This window comes from Vulpes lagopus, chromosome 16 (assembly GCF_018345385.1).
Source record: "Vulpes lagopus strain Blue_001 chromosome 16, ASM1834538v1, whole genome shotgun sequence".
Lineage (NCBI taxonomy): Eukaryota > Metazoa > Chordata > Mammalia > Carnivora > Canidae > Vulpes > Vulpes lagopus.
Genome location: NC_054839.1, coordinates 12,156,431 through 12,177,304, shown reverse-complemented (window position 1 = coordinate 12,177,304; position 20,874 = coordinate 12,156,431). Strand labels below are relative to the sequence as shown.

The 20,874-nt window shown below is 38.8% G+C and overlaps 2 protein-coding genes across 2 annotated transcripts in view; one reads left to right on the top strand and one right to left on the bottom strand.

The window, feature by feature from the left end:
- UBAC2 (UBA domain containing 2) overlaps positions 1 to 20,874 on the top strand; it is a 175,791-nt gene that overhangs the window by 82,243 nt on the left and 72,674 nt on the right. The window lies entirely within an intron of this gene.
- On the bottom strand, positions 4,436 to 20,161 carry GPR183 (G protein-coupled receptor 183). Its single transcript, XM_041731113.1, has 3 exons — positions 19,890 to 20,161; positions 11,559 to 11,728; positions 4,436 to 6,548 (listed from the first exon to the last, which is right to left on the bottom strand). The coding sequence occupies exon 3, from the start codon at positions 6,516 to 6,518 to the stop codon at positions 5,448 to 5,450; it is 1,071 nt and encodes a 356-aa protein (XP_041587047.1). The 5' UTR covers positions 6,519 to 6,548; positions 11,559 to 11,728; positions 19,890 to 20,161; the 3' UTR covers positions 4,436 to 5,447.

Sequence of the window (20,874 nt, the reverse complement as noted above, 5' to 3'; positions counted from 1 at the left end):
TCTCTAACACATCAGCCTAGAAGTGACATATGTCACTTTTGCCACCACTGCATTGGCTGAAAGTAGTCACATACACCCCCTAAGGGAATTTGAAGTTACTTGGTGAGTGTCTCTTTCAAGGCTCTCCGAGGACGTAGGCCATAATTCTACTTGAATAAAACAAATAGTATAGTGATTAAGACTAATGGATAGACCTTGGATTTGGACTGCCAATATTTAGAGCTGTGTGACTTTGGGCATGTTACTCAGTTTCTTGGAGTATAATTTCCTTGCCTGTAAAATAGGGATAGTAATGAGATGAACCTCACTGAAGTATTATGAGGCTTGAATGAGATTATCTATCTAGTGCTTCTGTAGAGAGATTATATATATGTATGTATGTATATTGGTCAAAGCATTATGCCATGTTACTGTCAGCAAGTATTTGTTGTTGTTATTGCTCTGCTGGCTTCCACTATAACATCTGACAGGAAGGCTGGTTTCTGACAGTAATTAAGGGACCAGGGGAAAGAAGCTGTAGTAATTTAGGTGTGCAGTGTCAGCATCTGGACTGGGATGACAATGTTGGGTCAAGAAAAGATGGGCAAGGGAACATGTACGGGGAGAAAGAACACCCAGGTGGCAGTCACTGGAGAGGAGGGCCATGGAGTATGGGTGTCTGAGAGATTGAAGCTTGAACTGTAGAGAACTTGGGGACCCTGCAGGAAGGAGGCTTCATGGAAGCTCTCATGTTCTGGTGGGGGATGCCCAGGCCACAGGAAGGCACAGGAGGTGGGGGAATGGAGCCATCTCTTAATAAACATGCTTTTGTAAGCAGGGACATCCTTGCACTCTGAGTCAGCCTCCAGGCACTGGGGTCCGACGGTCTGGATTTCATTCCTGGCTCCACCTCTGCATGTGCTCTGGCACTCAAGGTCCCTCATTGGCAAAATTGAGATAATAATTGTCCCCATCTCTTAAGGCAGTGAGGATTAAGTGAAATAATGCCTGTCAAGTGCTTGGAAAAGTGTCATGTAGGAAGCAGTCAATAAATGTCCTTCTTAGCTAATTGAGCTTTTATTTTATTTTATTTTATTTTATTTTTGAGCTTTTATTTTAAAAGAAATTTGGAGATTATCTTCTAAGCGATCATTTTTTTCAGAATTTAATGTAAAACAGACTTGCATTGGCAGCAGTTCTCATGAGTGCATTTAGTACTCCCTGGATTCAAAGAATACGCCATGTTGTCACCAGATCAAGTTTTCATTTTTTCATTCTGACCTGAGTAATCAATAAGGACATGTTTTTAAGCTTTGCAAAGAATAACAAATCATAATGGGCTAAGGAGTGACCAAAATAGACCATTTTAAGATCAATGCTTCCGCATTTAAAATTGCCCAGTATGTTTCTGATTGGTGGGAGTCACTGCCCTCGCCTCTTGAAATATAAAATCATTTCCAAGCAGAACATATTCTAGATTTAAATTGACTTGTTGAGTAATTAGCTCTGTTTTTTAAATATGCCTAGTTTAAATTGCAAGGTCTTAGATGATCACAGTCTTCAATTACATGTATGCTCTAGTGTGTGTGTGTGTTTGTGTGTGTGTGTATATGTATGTATGCACACACTAGACATACACACACATATGTATATACTTTGGCTAATGTAATTAAGCATTTAAGGTGCATCCTCTATTGAGAAATGAAGAACTTCACAGATAATTGTATAGGGCTTTAGACTTTTGTTAGTAATAGTACAAAACAGGCACTATTCAGTTAGATGGATATTTGAGAACTTTTTGTGTGCCAGGCTCTGTACCAGGTGCTGGTACACACATAGCAAATGGCATCCTTGTGTTCATGGAACTCATAGCTCAGCCAAGTTTATAATCTACCTACTATTGGCTTCTTGTCCCATTGAAAGGTTAGATGGTCTGCTGGCACATAATGGAACAGTTTAAGCCTTCTAATACTTTTTCAAGGTCTTTGTGATACAGTTCTGTCTACTTTATGGCTAGGATAATAGAGTTAGGGTTATATACCTAATGTTACCTCTAATTTACCAGGTCCCTCTTTGGAACTTTGAGTTGTTTTTTTTTGTTTTTTTGTTTTTTTTGTTTTTTGTTTTGTTTTTTATAGATTTTATTTATTCGTAAGAGAGGCAGAAAGACACAGGCAGAGGGAGAAACAGGCTCCACGCAGGGAGCCCATGCAGGCCTTGGTCCCGGGTCTCCGGGATCACAACCTGAGCCCGAGGCAGACACCCAACCGCTCAGCCACCCAGGCATCCCAGAACTTTGGATTTCGTAATAAAGTATGGGTGGTACTATGTGTTCATCCTGTTTCACAGGAATATGGAAAGGAAGACATTACATAAAGTATGGACTGTTTTGTAAATTACTGAGCTTGTCACATATACATAATATGATTTCTAACATCTAAATTACCATTCTATACTATCGTTGAAGAGTTGATTCAAGCTAAATAGCTTTGAGGTTTTTTTTTTTAATTAACCAAATATCCTTTTAGAAGACAAATTATGAAGAGGTAGATATGATTAGCTGCTATATAACTGTCAGCTTTCCTAGGTAAGTTTTTCTAGCTCACGATTATTATTTAAAATTATTAATAATGTATCACCTGATTCATATAGAAAATACTTTTACAGGATTGTGATTTTCAAAGAGTGTGTTTTAAATAAGGCCACCTCTTTGTTTGTAACAGAATACAAAGATTTTTTAAAAAAGATTTTATTTATTTATTCATGAGAGAGAGAGAGAGAGAGAGAGAGAGAGGGGCAGAGACACAGGCAGAGGGAGAAGCAGGCTCCATGCAGGGAGCCCGATGTGGGACTCTATCCCTGGTCCCCAGGATCAGGCCGTGGGCCAAAGGCAGTGCTAAACCTCTGAGCCACCCGGGCTGCTCCAGAATACAAAGATTTTATGACAACTGTCCCTTTTTTCCAGGTTTACATATTCCATGAGGGAAAAAAATGTAAAGCCAACTAATAATCCCAGATAGTGTAAGGGTGCCCAAAGGCCAGATATAAACAAACTATGGCTTCATGAATGAAATAGGCAATAAGGGCCTTTTGAAGGAGAGTGAATAGCTGGATTTGACTGGCGTACAGACTTTTTTTTTTTTTTTAATTAGTTGGAGATAGGTTTAAAGTTTACCTTTTTGGTAATATGGCTACTGATTGGAAAAAATCATTTATATAGGTTTGTGTTAGAATGGAGGTAGAAGGCAGAAAACTAAACAGATAAAAATAATGTGTTACCCATTTGCCAAGTAACATAGATATTTACTTTCTTGTTTGAAACATCTTAAGATCCTTAGCACAGAGAGGACTTTCTCATCTGCTATGAAGCAGCATGTTGGCTCACATGTAAGCTGGTCTCTGCTCCAGTGTCATCATCGAACTTGTGCACCATAGAGATGCTCTGAAATTATGGTGGCTCTATTTTTGATTTTCCTTCAGTAGCTTTCATTACAATTTTTCTTTTGGGATCCAATTCAAATGACTATGTAAGTGCCACCCTGCCCTGTATAGCATGTATGTAGTCGTCTGCCCTTTCTTCTCCTTTACTTGGGGAGTTTATATGTGGAGGGAAGGAAAGGTCCTAAGATCTTGACTTCCCTCCATGTAGTTTCAACCTGTCTCCATCAGGTGTTAAAAAGATCAATGCCTTTTTTTGGTCAGTGTCTTCAAGGTCAGGTAGCTCTTTGTGAAATACACATAATACAAATCTTAAAGTACTCAGTAAATAGTATTGACTCAACCATAAAGATGAATTTTCTTACAAGGTAAAAGTTTGAAATGAGTAAGATAAGATTTTGAAAGAAAAGATTTCTAGGATATAAAGCCTAAGAAAAATGTGAAGTATGACTCATGATACAGTGTGTCATTTCTTTTCTTTTTTTTTTTTTTTTAAAGATTTTATTTATTCATTGAAACACAGAGAGAGAGAGGCAGAGACACAGGCAGAGGGAGAAGCAGGCTCCATGCAGGGAACCCGACGTGGGACTCGATCCCGGGTCTCCAGGATCACAGCCCGGGCTGCAGGCGGCGCCAAACCGCTGCGCCACCGGGGCCACCCCAGTGTGTCATTTCTTTATGTTCTATCATCAAAATCGGTATTACTGCTAAAATAGATACTATATTGAAGTAATCTGAGGACTTAGTAAAACAAAATTGAGCTGACAGACTAGGGTGACTATACTTGCAAAGGTCATACAATTCATGCTGAGGTATTTATGTGAGCAAATATATATATAATGCTGGAGAGAATATTGGCAACTCTAAGTTTATAATTGTGCATTTTGTCCCCTATCTTTTTTTCCTTTTTAAAGATTTTGTTTATTTATTCATTTATGAAAGACAGAGAGAGAGAGAGAGAGAGAGAGAGAGGCAGAGACACAGGCAGAGGGAGAAGCAGGCTCCATGCAGGGAGCCTGATGTGGGACTTGATCCCGGGTCTCCAGGATCACACCCTGGGCCAAAAGCAGGAGCTAAACTGCTGAACCATCCAGGGATCCCTGTCCCCTATCTTATTTAAGCAGGTGGCAACTATGCCTTCTGCTGCTCATGCTCTTTGCCCTTTCTGGTAACCCAGCCCATTGAAATACAGATCAGGGTACTACTAACCTATGAATAAAAAAGAAATGATCCCCTAGATACCCAAGAAAAACCAAGCATATTTGCAAATTATTTTATTCCTAAGCAGAATTCAGCAAGTGGACCCTCCTCCCACTGGGTACCTCCACATAAAATCTTTGTCATGTGCCTGACCTGTGGGCCCTAACTACTCTGTTGGCTGCTTGGAAAAGAGCTCAGTGTTTTCATTGACTCTGTCATTATCATTACTTAAAACGTTGTCATCCAAATCTATCTATTGCTAATTCTGTTCTACCTATAAGTAGGCATTGAAAGACATACTCTTAATTTTGTAGTATCCTGCTCTTTATTCCAAAAGAGTTCTTTGAAACAAAATTTTATAACTCAGAACAAAACAAAACAAAACACCAATATTATTGAGATGAAAGTCTAAGATTGAAAGAAGTATGGATCAAAATAATATGTTACCGTAAAGAAAGAAACATGTTACAATATTGACATTTTTACATGGGCAATATACAGTCTTACAGTCTTCTTTTGCCAAATGATTGGCAGGAAATACTGATGCTTAAATTTTTTATTAACACAAAACTTTTTACACTGAGAGTTAGCCTCCCTTTTGGTATAGTATTTCATTTACAAATTAGAACTTTGCTTTATGTTGTTTTCTTGAGTGTAAAAAATAATATATATCAGTTTACTTCCAAGTTGGAGTTGGGAGCTCATGCCCAATGAAAGGAATTTACATGAATCCTATTTGGAAGTTAAACAATCATTTTGCTTTATAAGAAAAGTCTGGCAAAGTTCATCATACAGTCTACTTTGCTGTAAATCCAAGATTTAATTCCTTTTTATTTTCCATTTAAAGACTTGGAATGTATCATTGTTTGAGTTTCCGTCATTTCACGTGAGTTTTCTTCAGGGGCTGACCTCACAGCACTGGAAATTGACACACTGACCTGACGCTTCAGCATCTTCATAACCTTTCTCTTGTACCCTTTACATGCAAAGAAATATATAAAAGGGTCCATGCAGCAATTGAAGTTCATCAGACATACTGTAAAGTGCAGAGAGATCTGGAATGAATGTCTTTGGCTGCATTCCAGGAGATCAGGAAAATGAAGCTTCTTAATCATGTGTTGAATAATTGCAACATGGTAAGGTGTGAAACAGAGAACAAACACAACAATTATAAAAATAATTGTGTTGAGAGCCTTTTTGTTTACACCAGATTTCTCAGTCAGTGGGTTTTGTTTGGCAGTTTTAAAGAGTTTGCAACAGATTTGAGAGTAGCAGACAAGAATGATTAGAAGAGGAAGCACATATCCTATGAAACATGCACCAAGCAGAATCCACGGGAGAGATTTTGTTTCTTCAAAGTTTGGATATTCCATGCATGTAGTCCTTTCTTCCTCCTGCTTTGACATAGGTTTTATGAGTAGTGGGAGTGTTTGAGCAAATACTAGAATCCAGACAAATATGCAAATGCCTTTTGCATGTTCAATTCTTTTCATCTTGTTGTACCGTAGAGGGTGCACCACAGCAAAGAACCGGTCAATGCTCAAGCAGGTCATGAAGTTCACACCTGCGTATGTATTGATGTAAAACACAAGAGCAGTTATCCTACACAAGGCCTCGCCGATTCTCCAGTCAAAGCCCAGTGCATAGTAGGCTATCCGTGTAGGCAAGGCAGTGGTAAAAAGTATATCAGAAATCACCAAATTTGTTGAATATAGAGTGGTAGAATTGATTTTTTTCCTGTTTTGAATAATAACCACCAAGGCTAGCACGTTTCCTATAAGCCCAATTATGAAGACAATGCTGTAATGCAGAGGCATTAGTATCCTGGCTGTGTTGTAGTGTGCATAGAGATCACAGTCACTTCCCTGAGTAGCTGCAGAGGGTGTAGTAAAATTGTCCATTTTTGTATCCGTTAATGGTGTGCAGAATCTCTAGGAAGAACCAAGAAGAGTACTTTTGATTAAAAGCATATTTAGTTAAAAACAATGTAAACTCCCTTTTATAGATCTAACATCTAAAATTTTAAGATTTATATAATTTTTAAAAATCTTGTGATGTGTTGCACAGTAAAGGAAACCATCAGCAAAACCTTTAAAGGCAACCTAGTGAATGGGAGAAGATATGTGCAAATGATATATCTAATAAGAGGTCAATATCCAAAATATATAAAAAACTTCTCTGACTCAAAACAAAAATAATCTGATTAAAAATGAGTAGAGGACCTGAATAAATATTTTGCCAAAGAAGACATACAAATGGGGGATTCCTGGGTGGCTCGGCTGTTTGGCGCCTGCCTTTGGTCCTGGACGCGATTCTGGGGTCCCGGGATCGAGTCCTGCGTCAGGCTCCCGGCATGGAGCCTGCTTCTCCCTCTGCCTGTGTCTCTGCCTCTCTTTCTCTCTCTCTCTATGTCTATCATGAATAAATAAATAAAATCTTAAAAAAAGAAAGACATACAAATGGCCAACAGACACATGAAAAGATACTTAACCTCACTAATTATCAGGAACATGCAAATGAAAACCACAGTGAAGTATTACCTCACACTGGTTAGAATGCTAGTATTCAAAAGACAAGTGTTGGTGAGGATGCAGAAGAAAGGGGAACCCCTGTGCACTGTTAATGGGAATGCAAACTGGTGCAGCCACTCTGGAAAACAAGATGGAGGTTCCTCAAAAAAAAAAAAAAAGAAAAATAGAAATACCACACAATTCAGTAATTCCACTATCATGTATTTACCCAAAGAAAATGAAAATATGAATTCAAAAAGATATATGTACCCCTATGTTTATTTTAGCACTATTAACAATAGCCAAGATACGGAAGCAACCCAGGTGTCCACTGATAGGTGAATAGATACTATTCATACACACACACACTGGAATATTACTCAGCCATAAAAAAGAATGAGATCTTGTCATTTGCAACAGCATGGGTAGTTCTAGAGAGGATTATGCTAAGTAAAATAAGTCAAAGATAAGTACCAGATGATTTCTCTTATATGTGGAGTCTGAAATGCAAGACAGAAAAGCAGAAACAGACCCATAAATACAGATAATAAACTGGTAGTTAACCAGAGAAGTAGGTGGGGAGTATAAGTGAAATAGATAAAAGAGATTATTAAGAAGTACCCTCAAAAGGAAAAAAAATCTGTGATATGTAGTATGTTTACCTATATAATAAAAGATCAAAGAATAAAATTTATGTTTTTACTCACAATTTGGTGATTTTGGCAAAGCTCTGGCAAAGGAAATATAACCGTCTAAATAGAGCAAATATATTTTTGTGGGAAGAGGGGATGCCCTAACTTTTTAGGCAGAAATATCCCCTTTTTTTCCTGATTCACTGTCTGGTTAAGAACAAAATCATGTGCAGCACCCACATTTCTGAGGAGAGTAAAATTCTGCTTTTAAATTGAATTTCAGTTGGACTTTTTATTTTTGTTTTGTTTTTTTTTTTTTTTGAGGAGGGGGGGCAAATGCATATCACTGCCAGGAAATGAAATCAGTTACATTTATTTAGTGAAATATGAATTTACCACAGTGATCTGATTTGTGTTAACCTAAAAAGTATGAGAAACAAGCTAAGGCCTTGTTAGGAACTGAAAGTTAGGTTTTCTTTTAAAAAAGAAGAAGATGGTAACCACGACAACCACGACAAAAACGACGAAAGAGAAAGAAAAAACTTAAGCTGTTTCAGGGGGAAAGGTTAAGATTAATTCTGAACTAGATCATTTCCCAAGTACCCCACTGATGCATGCGGTGCACATTCCTGTATTTTGCATGCTAGTAAGCATTACACATATGGTGTCTTGTGTTCTGCTTTATCCACTTAACATGGTCATGGACCAGTATAATCTATATATCTGTCATATATAGATCTCATGCAGACATTGGATATTTCTACAGTATTCCAGTGTGTTAATGCATAATCTGCTTAGCTACTCCCTTGATGAATTATTTCCAATTCTTTTCTTGTGATAAATAATGTTAAGATGAAATTTCAAGTCCTACATCTAAAAGTGGGAAACTACAATAAAACTCCTTATATGGGGCTGAACTTTGATAAAACTTAGGAAGAGCAGAACAATAAATTCTATGAAATTATTTTTAGAAGAAAAATATTCTGATAGGACAGTTTCTGTGCACAAATCTCATCTGAAACTCAGCAAAATTAGGGAAAATTTCAATATATCTAGTGATGATGTTTATATTAAAAGAGAAAGACTCTATTCCTAGCCATATCAAAGCACCAACTGCTCCTCTGATTGCTTAGTCCTAACAATCTTTTTTTTTTTTTTTTAAGATTTTTGTTCATGAGAGACTCAGAGAGAGAGAGAGAGAGAGAGAGAGAGAGAGAGAAAGAGAGAGAAAGGCAGAGACACAGGCAGAGGGAGAAGCAGGCTCCATGCAGAGAGCCTGACGTGGGACTCGATCCTGGGTCTCCAGGATCAAGCCCTGGGCCGAAGGCGGTGCTAAACTGCTGAGCCACCCCGGGTGCCTCTAGTTCTAACAATCTTACACAGTGAAACTAACACACAGTGGGGGTTATCAGAGAATAATGTTATAATATTATAGGTGTGCATCACATACATAGGTTAACTGTTAAAATATGGAAATATGACCTAAAGCAAAAGGGAACAAAAATGGAAGTAGTACATTCTGTTAATCAAGAAAGATAATTTCTTTCTTGATAATGAGAAAGAAATTTAAATGGATTGAACTCACCTATTAAAAGAACTGTCAGTTTGGATTTGTAAAAAAGAAAAATCCAGCTGTATGCTGCTTAGAAGAGATACAACTCAAAAAATGACTCAGAAAGGTTGAAAATAAAAACACGGGAAAACATGTATCAGGCAAATCTGTCAGTGAAAAGCCGGAGTAGCAGTACTAAATAAAAAAAAAAAAAACTTTAAGGCAGATTTAATATTAATAGGGATGAAGAGGGTCACTATAGAAGGTAAAAAGAACAGTTCACAAAAAACATAAAAATAATCTTAAATTGTGCATGTAACAGCAAAATTTAAAGGAGAAATTAGAAATTCACAACCATAGTGGGAGATTTTAGCACATCTTTATTGGACTATGCCAGATAAAAAAGAGATTAGAGACTTAGATCTACCCAATGTGACCTTATAGAATTTGTGCTGAAGGTACATGAGCTTTTTTGCAAATTTGACTATGTACGAGGTCATCAGAGGGACTCAGAACTTTCAGAAAACTGTTAATTTAGCAGCTGACATGCCAGAGACTACAGGGCAACTAAATTAGAAATGAATGATAAATAAAGGATAAATTTGGAATCTAAAAAAATATGTGTCTAAGCACTCATGGGTTAAGAAATGAGAGTGGGAATTTTGAAGTACTTAGAACAAAATGACTAAAATACTTTATGCCTAACTGTGGGATTCAGATGAAGTGTTAATCTCAGAAGTAACGGAGAGCCCTGAATGCATTTATTTGCAGATTTTTATTTTGAAATAATTTTTTTTTTTTGAAATAATTTTTATTTGAGCTAGTTAACACATGTTACATTTGTTTCAGGTGTACAGTGCAGTGACTCAACTCTGTGTGCTTGTGAAAGCATTTTTTTTAAAAAAGATTGAAAATAGATAAACATACAGTTCAGGAAGCTAGAAGAGAATTGTTTGCCCGAGGAAAGTAGAAGAAAATGACAATTACAGAAATTAATAAATTTGAAAACAAAACAAAAACCCAACAAATATGGACTTTCTATTTTGTGCAGAAAAAAAAAATGTTTCTTGAATCATGGAAATTGCAGTTGTGGAATGAAAGTAGAAAAACCTTTATCCACTTAGTTGGGAAAGGCTTTATGTGAGAAGTAACTTTTCAAGAACTGAGACTAGACACAAAGATATGAAAATCCTAAACAGGGGCTGTAATTTAAGGAACAGGTAGCAAGAACTTTTATTTTTGTACTTTCTGTGAAATTTTTTTTCTGAAAATCTCAACATGTTTGTTTTATTTTGAGGAATATTTCTTGGTAGATTTGGGAAATGCTTTTGAAATACATGCTGGGATAGAAATTCTCCATATGAATAAATATTATTGCAGAGATTAGAAAAGTTATGTTAATGTGAGACTCAGAGAAGAACGTGCATTGTTGCCATGTTGTAAATATGTATCCAACTTCTTAATGAAGTATGGCACCCATTAGGGCCAGAAATGGCAGGGGTTGCAGAACATTTGATTTTCAAGAATATTTAACATGATGTTAATTATAAAGATGAAAATTTGCAAACAAATCAAATGTCCATCATCAGGGGATTGGTTAATACCTTATGAAATAGCTATACAGTGGAATACTCTGCAGTCACTGGAAGTGGCAGTGTGGGTGCCTGTTACTGGGCAGAGACGTATGTTAAGTAAGGAAAGCAGATTACACAACATACCACTTCGGGGGAAGGAAAAACAATTATACACATACATACACACCTGTATGGATATGTATGCCAAAACATTTTGTACAAGTCATTTTTGAGTTTTGTCCATATACCTTTAAATTTCTAATACTGAACATGAATTGCCTATGAAATGAGAACTAGATAAATAATTTAAGAAAAAAAATTCTTTAGGTCAGTTCTTCTTACAAAAACCTTATCATCTGCAATGCATTTCAGAGGTGGTCCTTCAGTGCACTTTACTTGGGTCGATGCATGAATTTTTATTAGGCGCCTACCTTGAAGCCCTATCTGGAAGCACTCTCACAGTAAGCCTGTGGGCTAAGAACTGCTCTCACCTACCTACTTGCCATGTGAGAAAACTGCGTGTCATACAAGTTAAAAGGTCATGCTGGATGCTTCTCCGTGGCAACCAGGCTTTGGGTCTCCTACTCTGTCCCGTCCTTGCTTGGCAGGGGCAGCTCATAGAACTAAGAGCCTGTGGTTTCAAAGTCATCCAGGCTTTAAGAACCATTCTTACCTGTAAATAAACAGCCCGGGAACAATGTGGCCCAGCCGCTCCAGAGCAGGGGAATGATTCTTCTGAGGACGGTGGAGTTCCCACTTCTGGGATAGCGTAGAACCCTGAGGGAAAGACTCTTGATGCGCCTCTTACTGCTCACCTTCGTGCTGAGTCAATCAGAGAGACACCTGCACAATGTGGACATGTAAATAGGATGGCTCAGAAATGATCTTTGGTAAAGACGAACCAAGGCAGTCTTCAAATCTGGTCATTTGGATGTTTGATAACCTCTTGAAAGTTGATTTTGTTAGTGACACTAGCATATTACCTTAGTTCTTGATTGTCCTAAGCTATTGATGCTCTAGTTTTAGTCAATTTTATGTTTTCCAAATTGAGAGGAAGATGCTTTCATGTGCTTGACCATTGTTATTACATTCTCAGATGAATGAATCTTAGTTTATTAATATCTTCCCTCGGAGGTATTATTTTATACCTTCCTCTAATCTATTTGATATTACTTTCCTGAACCTTGACTTACTCCATTCTTTTATTCAGCAAAAATTGCTTTTAGTGTTGTCATATGCTAGGTACTGGAAATGCCGAGAGGGATCTTTCAGTATGGGAGAGCCTGAAACTGATGGATGTATGTATGATGTTGGGAATGTGCTGCCATATAAAGAGACATTATCTCACTCTTCTTCCAGTGGCTCCTTCTCACACCTACCAGGGTTCTGCTTGCTCTTTGGATTACAGTACTCTTTAGCAACCTTTAGATTGCAAACTGCTCTTTTAATCTTTTTTTTCAGGTATAACTAACTTCTTCCCACCTCCCTTTCTCCTTTTCTTCCTTTATCTGTTTATTTTTTTAATACATTTTAAATATTTTAAAAATAAGTTAATCTTTTTTTTTTAAGATTTTATTTATTTATTCATGAGAGACACACACAGAGAGAGAGAGAGAGAGAGAGAGGCAGAGACACAGGCAGAGGGAGAAGCAGGCTCCACACAGGGAGCCCGACGTGGGACTTAATCCCGGGACTCCAGGGTCATGCCCTGGGTCGAAGGCAGGCACTAAACCACTGAGCCACTCAGGGATCCCAATATTTTTTTTTTTTTAAGTAAACTCTACACTCAGCGGGGGGCTTGAACTGATGATCCCCAGATCAAGAGTCACATGCTCTACCGCCTGAGCCAGCCAAGCACCTCTTAAGTATTTTACATTTTTATAATCATTAGACAACAGCTTCTGACATGTTAGTAGTATATAGATATACTGTATTGTACTTGGAAGTATTGTGTCTTGTCATTTTACTGCCTAGAGAACAACACAAAGAAGTGTTTAGCTCTTTTTTCCTTGGAATACTTTTATCTATAATAATTATAATTTCCTCATAACGCTTTCTAGTGGAAAGGTGTATGTGGTCACTAAACTGTCCTTAATAGTTTCTCTATTAAACTCTCCCCCTCTCTGAGGGACATGAATGAGGATTGAGACTTTGCCCTAAGAGCACAATTAGTAACTGGGCTGCATAAAGTGTGGGGCTGTATTCAGGTCCTGAGGAACTCCCTTACCTCTTGACAGTGAAGTACCTACAGCCTTCCTGGCAGCCACCTATGCCAGTTCTCTTGCCATTTTTGTTATTAAGCAAAGGAGTCTATCCCAGTTTTGTCTCTGTAATGCAATATTGATAACTCTGCTACTATTCTAGCATATGTAAAACAGCATGTTCTTCCACAGCAAAATATCCTCCACTGTATTTTTACTTATGTTTTCGGAAGTGGGTCTGTGTGTGTTTAGAGTTGACTTCACTGCTACTAGAGCAGCTAACGTTTCTTAAGACATTATCATCTCATTTTTGCATAACCGGACATGTTGACATGAGCTGACAAGTTCTTTCTAGCCACAGAAACTAACGCAAAACTCATCTTTTAGTATTTAAGAAAATTGTCAAAAGCTCTAATGTAATTTGTACTCTGGAAGTATTTACCCTGGTACCAACTTGCTTGGATAATGATATCTTAGCTTTTATTTGTAGCAGAAACAGAATAAAACCACTATATTCAAAGACTTTAGTATGAACGAGAATACCAGCTTTTAGTTTTTGCTTTAAGATTCCTGAAATGGGGGATCCCTGGGTGGCGCAACGGTTTGGCGCCTGCCTTTGGCCCAGGGCGCGATCCTGGAGACCCGGGATCGAATCCCACGTCGGGCTCCCGGTGCATGGAGCCTGCTTCTCCCTCTGCCTGTGTCTCTGCCTCTCTCTCTTATCTCTCTGTGACTATCATAAATAAATTTAAAAAAAAAAAATTAAAAAAAAAAAAAAAAGATTCCTGAAATGTTGCTTTTACCTCTGATAATTTATTCACATAATAACCGTCAACAACCTTAAATGAAAAAGAGCTAAACCTCTAGTAATTTTGTCTAAATTCAGGCCTTAGCATTGCTTTGAATGGTTCAAGTCATGTGAAGCAATAGGAGGTGACTTCTCTGTAAGACCAAGTATGCTGGAGACCATATTTACACATCAAGATGATCTCACTCAAGTGCCCACATGCACCAAAGAGGAAGTTCCAGGACCATGCTTTCAAAAACCAGAAGAGCCACACAATGTGGACACATAGATATGAATTATATTTGTACGTTGTTAAATGATAAGTGTTGATTGATCTGATCTTTCTCTGATTTCTCCTGATACATTGTCCTTTGACTATTTTCTGGAGGAGAGATAAGGTTGAGGAGTTTCTGGAGTGGGGAAAAAAATGAAAGCTTTGAGAAAGGAGATTACAGGTGAAAGCTTGGGTCCTTCGGAACAATAAGGATTCGATCTGCTGAGGAACTACACAAACACAGATGTATCAAGTAGCAGGCCTTGGCTGTTTAACAGTGCCTTTGAGAAAAAACACCCCCCTACCCCCGCCCACCACACACAAAAGAAATCTTTACTTCTTCCTCTGGTTACCTAGTTTTATGAGCACTTGTCAGTTACTTGAGAAAGCCTCCTCCTTCTTGACTGATCAAACAGGGACATCTGAGTTTGGTCCAGCATCACACACATTGTGGCCTCGCACTCAACCAATGATTTTTTTTCACCTTCTTTTTAGTTGACTAAAAATCATCACCTGAGCAGTTGTGTGGGCCATTTGCCTGTAAAGTAGGCAGGTGGGGGATTAATTCCTGCTGGGGGACAGAAACCCAAGGCACAGAAGGGCTACGAGCAGCATGGGCACAGCCTTTTGTCACTTCACGGGCCAAGTCAGAAGGGCTGTTCCAGTAAGCTGCCACTCGGCTGCACTGGTAGTACACGCCCAGTTCACTTTAATGAAGCAAATCTTTCTACACTCTCAGGTGATTTTTTTTTTCCCCCAACCAGCTTTGAGTCCTATTTTGGTAGGTAACTGTGGTCGAGTCCTTTTGGGAAGGATATAGGGAACATTGTCCAGGAAGCTGACACACTGGCAGCTGCTTGTACTTTGTCAGGATAGAATGTCACACCTGCCAGAGTGTGCTCAGCGTAGTGTTGTCTGTGGTTGTCTGTATGTGAGAACCTCCCTGGCCTGCCCCCTGGGAGCTCGCTTTTTCTGGAAAGTGTGATGCTGCTGCTGATGCCATGGCCTAGGCTGGTTCTGACCACCTCTCAGGAGGTCTGCAGAACATCATCTTATATATCTCCAGCTGACCCAGGACTGAGGCCCAATAACTACTCAGTACAGGACAACAGCCTTACTAAGGCCATGGAGAACTTTTTGAAGATACAGGAAAAAAACCAACCAAACAAACAACAAAACAAAACCCAACTAGCATTTGCCAGTCTGTAGGTTACTTGTACCTCTGGCATCCTGACCTAGTGGGCACTGAAGACCATGTCACCTTCTGTAAACATGTACCTTGGGATTAAAGGGGAAGGGGCCTGACATTTGGATTATTTGATCAGACACCCACTTGCACATTTGGGGTTTCACATATTCCAGCTATTTTTCTTTCACCTTTCACTGATTTTCTTTGTGTGGCTTTTGGCAGCTTTAGTACTGACGAGGATGGTGTGAAAGTTCTCAAACATGAAGACAAAGGAGGTGGCAAAGGACTAGAGTTATACAATGTAATGTTTAGGAGTTGTAAGAAAAAAAGAACCCCACTGTAATACTCATTACAGTGTGAGGAAGACAAATACTGTGTTTCCATGTGGCAGGATTTGACCTATAAGTAGGATAATTGAATAATTTAAAAAGATTTTATAGCGAAGATCTGAGTCTGTAGAGTCTTTATCCTTTAAGTCCAGAAGGTTTCTAGAAAACATATGTGCCTTTTCTCCTTAAAGTTCAAGGGAGTTTAAGGTTTTGTTTTTTGTCTCTTACCTCATGGAAATTAGTCAGAAACATTAAATATCCTTACTTTGTGGATAACAGAATTTCAGAGATAAGGTCGTTTGCTTGGGGTCCTCCCTCAGCGTGGGTGCTAGGTTAGGAGTCCCAGAGGTGTCCAGGGCTCCATGCGCTCCTTCACCCACCACCTCCCATCAGCAGTTCCTGTGCCTTCAGCCTCCTGACTCCCACCCTCCACCTCTCCACTGCACTGTGGTTTTGTCTGTCCATCTGCCTGTCCTTATACGACTCCCACTCCCACTGCCTGCCCTCAGACCACCCTTGCTTCTCCCTGGAGCTACTGCTGCCACTCTCACGATGCCTTTCAAATGCAGCCTATCGACCACCCTGAGCAAATGGAAAGCTCTCAGTCGTGACACATGATTTCCTGTGACTGCAGTCTTCCTCCACAGCTGGCTCTCTGGCCGTCTTCTCCCTGTGATCCCTGGCTCCAGCCTTACTAAATTATTTGCAGTTTTTTGATGTCCTGTGTTCTCTCACAGCTCTGTGCTTTTTAGGCACTCTTGCTTCTGTCTGATGCCTCCTCTCCTTTGTCCTATATCCTTTTTTTTTTTTAAGACTTTATTTATTCATGAGAGATGTGGAAAGAGAGGCAGAAACATAGGCATAGGGATTAGCAGGTTTCCTGCAAGGAGCCTGATACAGGACTCGATCTCAGGACCCTGAGCCGAAGGCAGACTCAACCCTGAGCCACCCAGGCATCCTTCCTTTGTCCCAAATCCTTTGCTTCTACTTTCCTTCAAGACTTAGTTAAAAATCAACTGTTCCTAGAAACTTCCTTGATTTTATCCTCTCCTGCTTCCTTACCAGCACCCCTGAAGAAAAGCAGCGTGGAATATCCTTGTGAGGACACTGTGCTCTGTATTAGCATCAGTGTTGTTAGGTTTATTTTTCTGTTTCCCACTAGCCGGTGCAATCCTTTGAGTAAGAACTGTGAATCTTGTATATCTCCAGCTGACGCCCAATAACTACCCAGTACAGGACAGCAGAGTGCCAGCGTTCTCCATCCTCAGTCAGAGGTTCCTTATCAGAGTTCTTGATTAGTAATAGTAACCAGTATTGTGAAGTGCAGACTGTCTTCCAGGTACTGTTCTGGGTACTCCATATTTATTCACTCACTGAATCATCACAGTATTTTCACAAACCCATTCCAGTGGTGAAACTGAGGCACAGAGCCTTTACATGACGTGTCTAAAGACACAGCTGTTAGGTGTCAGGATTCAATCCTGGCAGTTTGACTCCAGAAATCACATTCGGTGCAGTGTTTTATCCCTAGCTCCTGTTTCCAACATGATCTGGTGTTATTGGTAGAAAACAGGTAAAAATAGGAAGATTTTTCAAAACTTTAACACATACCAACTTATCCTGTCTGAACTAGAAAGAAGAGGAGAGCTGGGGAGATGGAGAAAGGGAGGAGAAGAAGGGAATATATTGATTTAAACGAAGGCATTCATTAATTTACTTGAAACATATTTTAAAGCAAGTAAAGGTTTTACAAATGAATTTAGATTTTACTATTTTTAATAACATTTCCATAAAACAATTTGGACTGAAAGAAGATGGTAAATACCAAGGATAGCTTCTTTCATTTCTTATTTTTTAAAAAGATTTTATTTATTCAAGAGAGAGAAAGCAAGCATGAGCAGGGGGAGGAGCAGAGAGGGAGAAATAGACTCTCTGCTGAGCAGGGGCTGATCCCAGGACCCCTGAGCCCAAGGAAGACACTTAACCAACTGAGCCACCAGGCACCCCTTAGGATAGCTTTTATGCTATTAATTTATTTTTATGCTACTTATTTAGGTATTTGCAGACATTTAACACAATATTTTTATTCTTCTCTTTGAGCTTTCAAGACATGTTAACTCTACAGTTTCCAGATGATTTTCATGTGTATTATCTCATCTGACATTGAAGCCCTGTACTTTACAGAGTTCTTGAAAAGCTGAGGAGTTCTATGGGCTGGAGGGGCTTACACACCCTCAGCATGCTCTGTACTCTGTGGCCTTGAAGGCTGCAGCAGGCCCTTACTCACAGCAGGGGGAGAAGCCTCACTTCTAAACTCCTCTGCTGGATGGGAAGCTCTTCCTTTTAAACGCTCATCCTTAAAAGGATGATGGCTTTCTCTCTTACAACATTCTTATCCCGTAGAGTGTTTCAGAACCATCCCACAATAGATAGCTAATAAATGCCTACGGGTTACTTAAGTGAAGGAAAGTCATATAGTGACCTGAGGTGGTGTTTATTCCGGTAAATGACTGGTCCTATTACTAATAAGCTCTTGGAAGCCAATTGAAAGTAACTTAGAAGAGGCATTACCAGCACCATCGCCACATGGTAGATGGTGAGCCAGTGAGTGAGGAGGCTTTGTGCAGCAGTGTGCTCTTTGCAGTGTTATGTCCCAAAAGTACAATTAAGCCCCGGAGAGAAAGCATGTACTGAAATATTAGCAGATGCAGAGTCCAGACGGTGAGCACAGTGAGATGTTTACCCTCCACAGACCCAATCTTTATGTAAAATATTCTATAAAGATCTGCAAATAAGTTTAAGAAAAATAACTCTCACAAAATAATAGGGCCAGGAAACTGCCTATCGGATTCATCCTTTGGTAGTTTAATGGGTAGAGGGAAGGGGGAATGATGATAGCAGTTTTCTAGCATATACTATGTGACGGCCAGGGTGACAAGGACTTAGCTGTATTACTACTCCCCATTTTACAAATGAAGCAACTGAAGTCAGAGACTGCCCTAGGCCACACAGCCTAGAAATAATCAAGCCCAGGTTCAAGCCTGACTACAGACCCCATGCTCTGAACCACTGCACTGTGTTGTACTTCGAGTGATACCGCCAGGACACCCTCCCCCCCTTCCTTTAGAGGAAGTCTCCTCACAGCTTATATTTTGCCAAAAATTTCTATTACTTCCATTCCTAACCTGGACATAAATATTGCAAATCATTGCATATACCTTATTGTTTTATGACATTATTTTAGGCACATGAAATTCTAGAGAAAATAGACATGTGTAGCTTTTGTGATCATCAAATAAATATAAAGCAAGCAATGGGTTTATTTTTCACTTATCAAATTAACAGTTTATAATTAAAATACTCAGGTTAGCTGAGAAGCAGTAAAGCTCAAACTGTCACTAGTGGAAGGGTAAATTGCTAAAATGTTTTGTAAACCAAAAAATATCAATTTATATATGAAGCTTTAAAAACATTTATATCTTTGCCCAAGGAATTCTAGTACTGGGATTCTCTCCAGAGAAATGCTAGAAAGTATAGAAGTAATAGAGATATAGAAAAGACCTTTATATACATAGATACATGGTCAAATAGTAGAATGTAATGACTCTTTTATTTTAAATTGTGCTGAATAATTGGTATACACATGCATTTAAGTATAGGAATATTCCATTTTAGAATAACTTTGTGGGACACCTGTATGACTCAGTGGTTTAGCCCCTGCCTTCGACCGAGGGCGTGATCCTGGAGTCCCAGGATCGAGTCCCACATCGGGCTCCCTGCATGGAGCCTGCTTCTCCCTCTGCCTGTATCTCTGCTTCTCTCTATATATGTCTCTCATGAATACATAAAATATAAAATTTAAAAAAATTAAAAACAACTTTGTTCCTTTCCTTTCATACTAAAGTATCCTGAAATATTGGCATTATTTACTAATTTATAGTGGATGCTGTTTTTTTGCAATTTTGAGTTCACACAGAAGTACAAAGTAAACCCTTTTTTTTTGAGCATAGATTTTTGGCATGATCCATTATTCTCACCGACAATATTAGCTAATTAGAACTGCCGGTTATCAAAGAGTCTAAACTATATTAATTATACAGTTTTTGTTAGAAATGTATAGTTGCCATTGAATAGATTCTATTCCTATATACCTTCCTTAAGGAGGCTTTTAAAGTTTTACAAAATACTTTGTTAAAAATATATATATATGTATGTTGTACTTACCTCTGAGTGACTTGTTGGGGCCTCCATGGAGTAGCAGTGTTTGCCCAACTGAAGTAGCTTACTTTGGCATGTTGTTAAGAGAGATTATGCAGGCATCCTTTTATGGGTGGTGGCTTTTTTTTTTCCTGTCACCTTGTGACTGAGCATAGTGTAGCGATCACTTAACCTCATATATGCGTGAGCACTTTTTTTTCAAGTAGGAAGTGAAATTTTTCTGTTAGTGACTTTTTTTTGAATAATTATCCAAAAACCCCTTGGTAATATCTGTGGAACTTTGTAAGTTTTTTAAATAAAGAGTTAAGTATTAAAATTCTTTGAAGGGAAGACTAAGCAATAAACCTTAACCAGAAAGAAAAAAAGAACCAACAATTACTAATGACTTTGTATACATATTCTGTGTAAAAGTGTGAGTTTTTAAATGTTTTAAAGAAAAAGAAAAAAACAATTACTAATGACTTTTGTATCCATATTCTGTGTAAAAGTGATTTTTTAAATTTTTTAAAGAAAAAAAATGGGGGTCCTTGGGTGGCTCAGTGGAGTGGCTCAGTGGTTTGATGCCTGCCTTTGGCCCAGGGCGTGATCCTGGATTCCTGGGATCGAGTCCCACATCGGGCTCCCTACATGGAGCCTGCTTCTCCCTCTGCCTGTGTCTCTGCCTCTCTCTCTCTCTCTCTCTCTCATAAATAAATAAATAAAATATTTTTTAGAAATGTTGACTATGATAATTCTGTCTACCTGGAAACTTGTTGCAGAGAGTAGTTTGCTCATTCTGTATCTTAACAGCTTATGAGAAAGAAGCAAAGGATTCTGTGGTGAGTAGGAATGATGCTCTTTTGCATTGTACGAGGACTAGTCAATGTTTTCAGGCAGGAGGCCAACTGACACAATCTAGGACTGCATGGACACAGGAGTGACAAGGGAGGAGTTAAAGGGGAACATTTTATAGCTGAAAATCCAGACTTTGTGCATAGGATGGAGACTATGG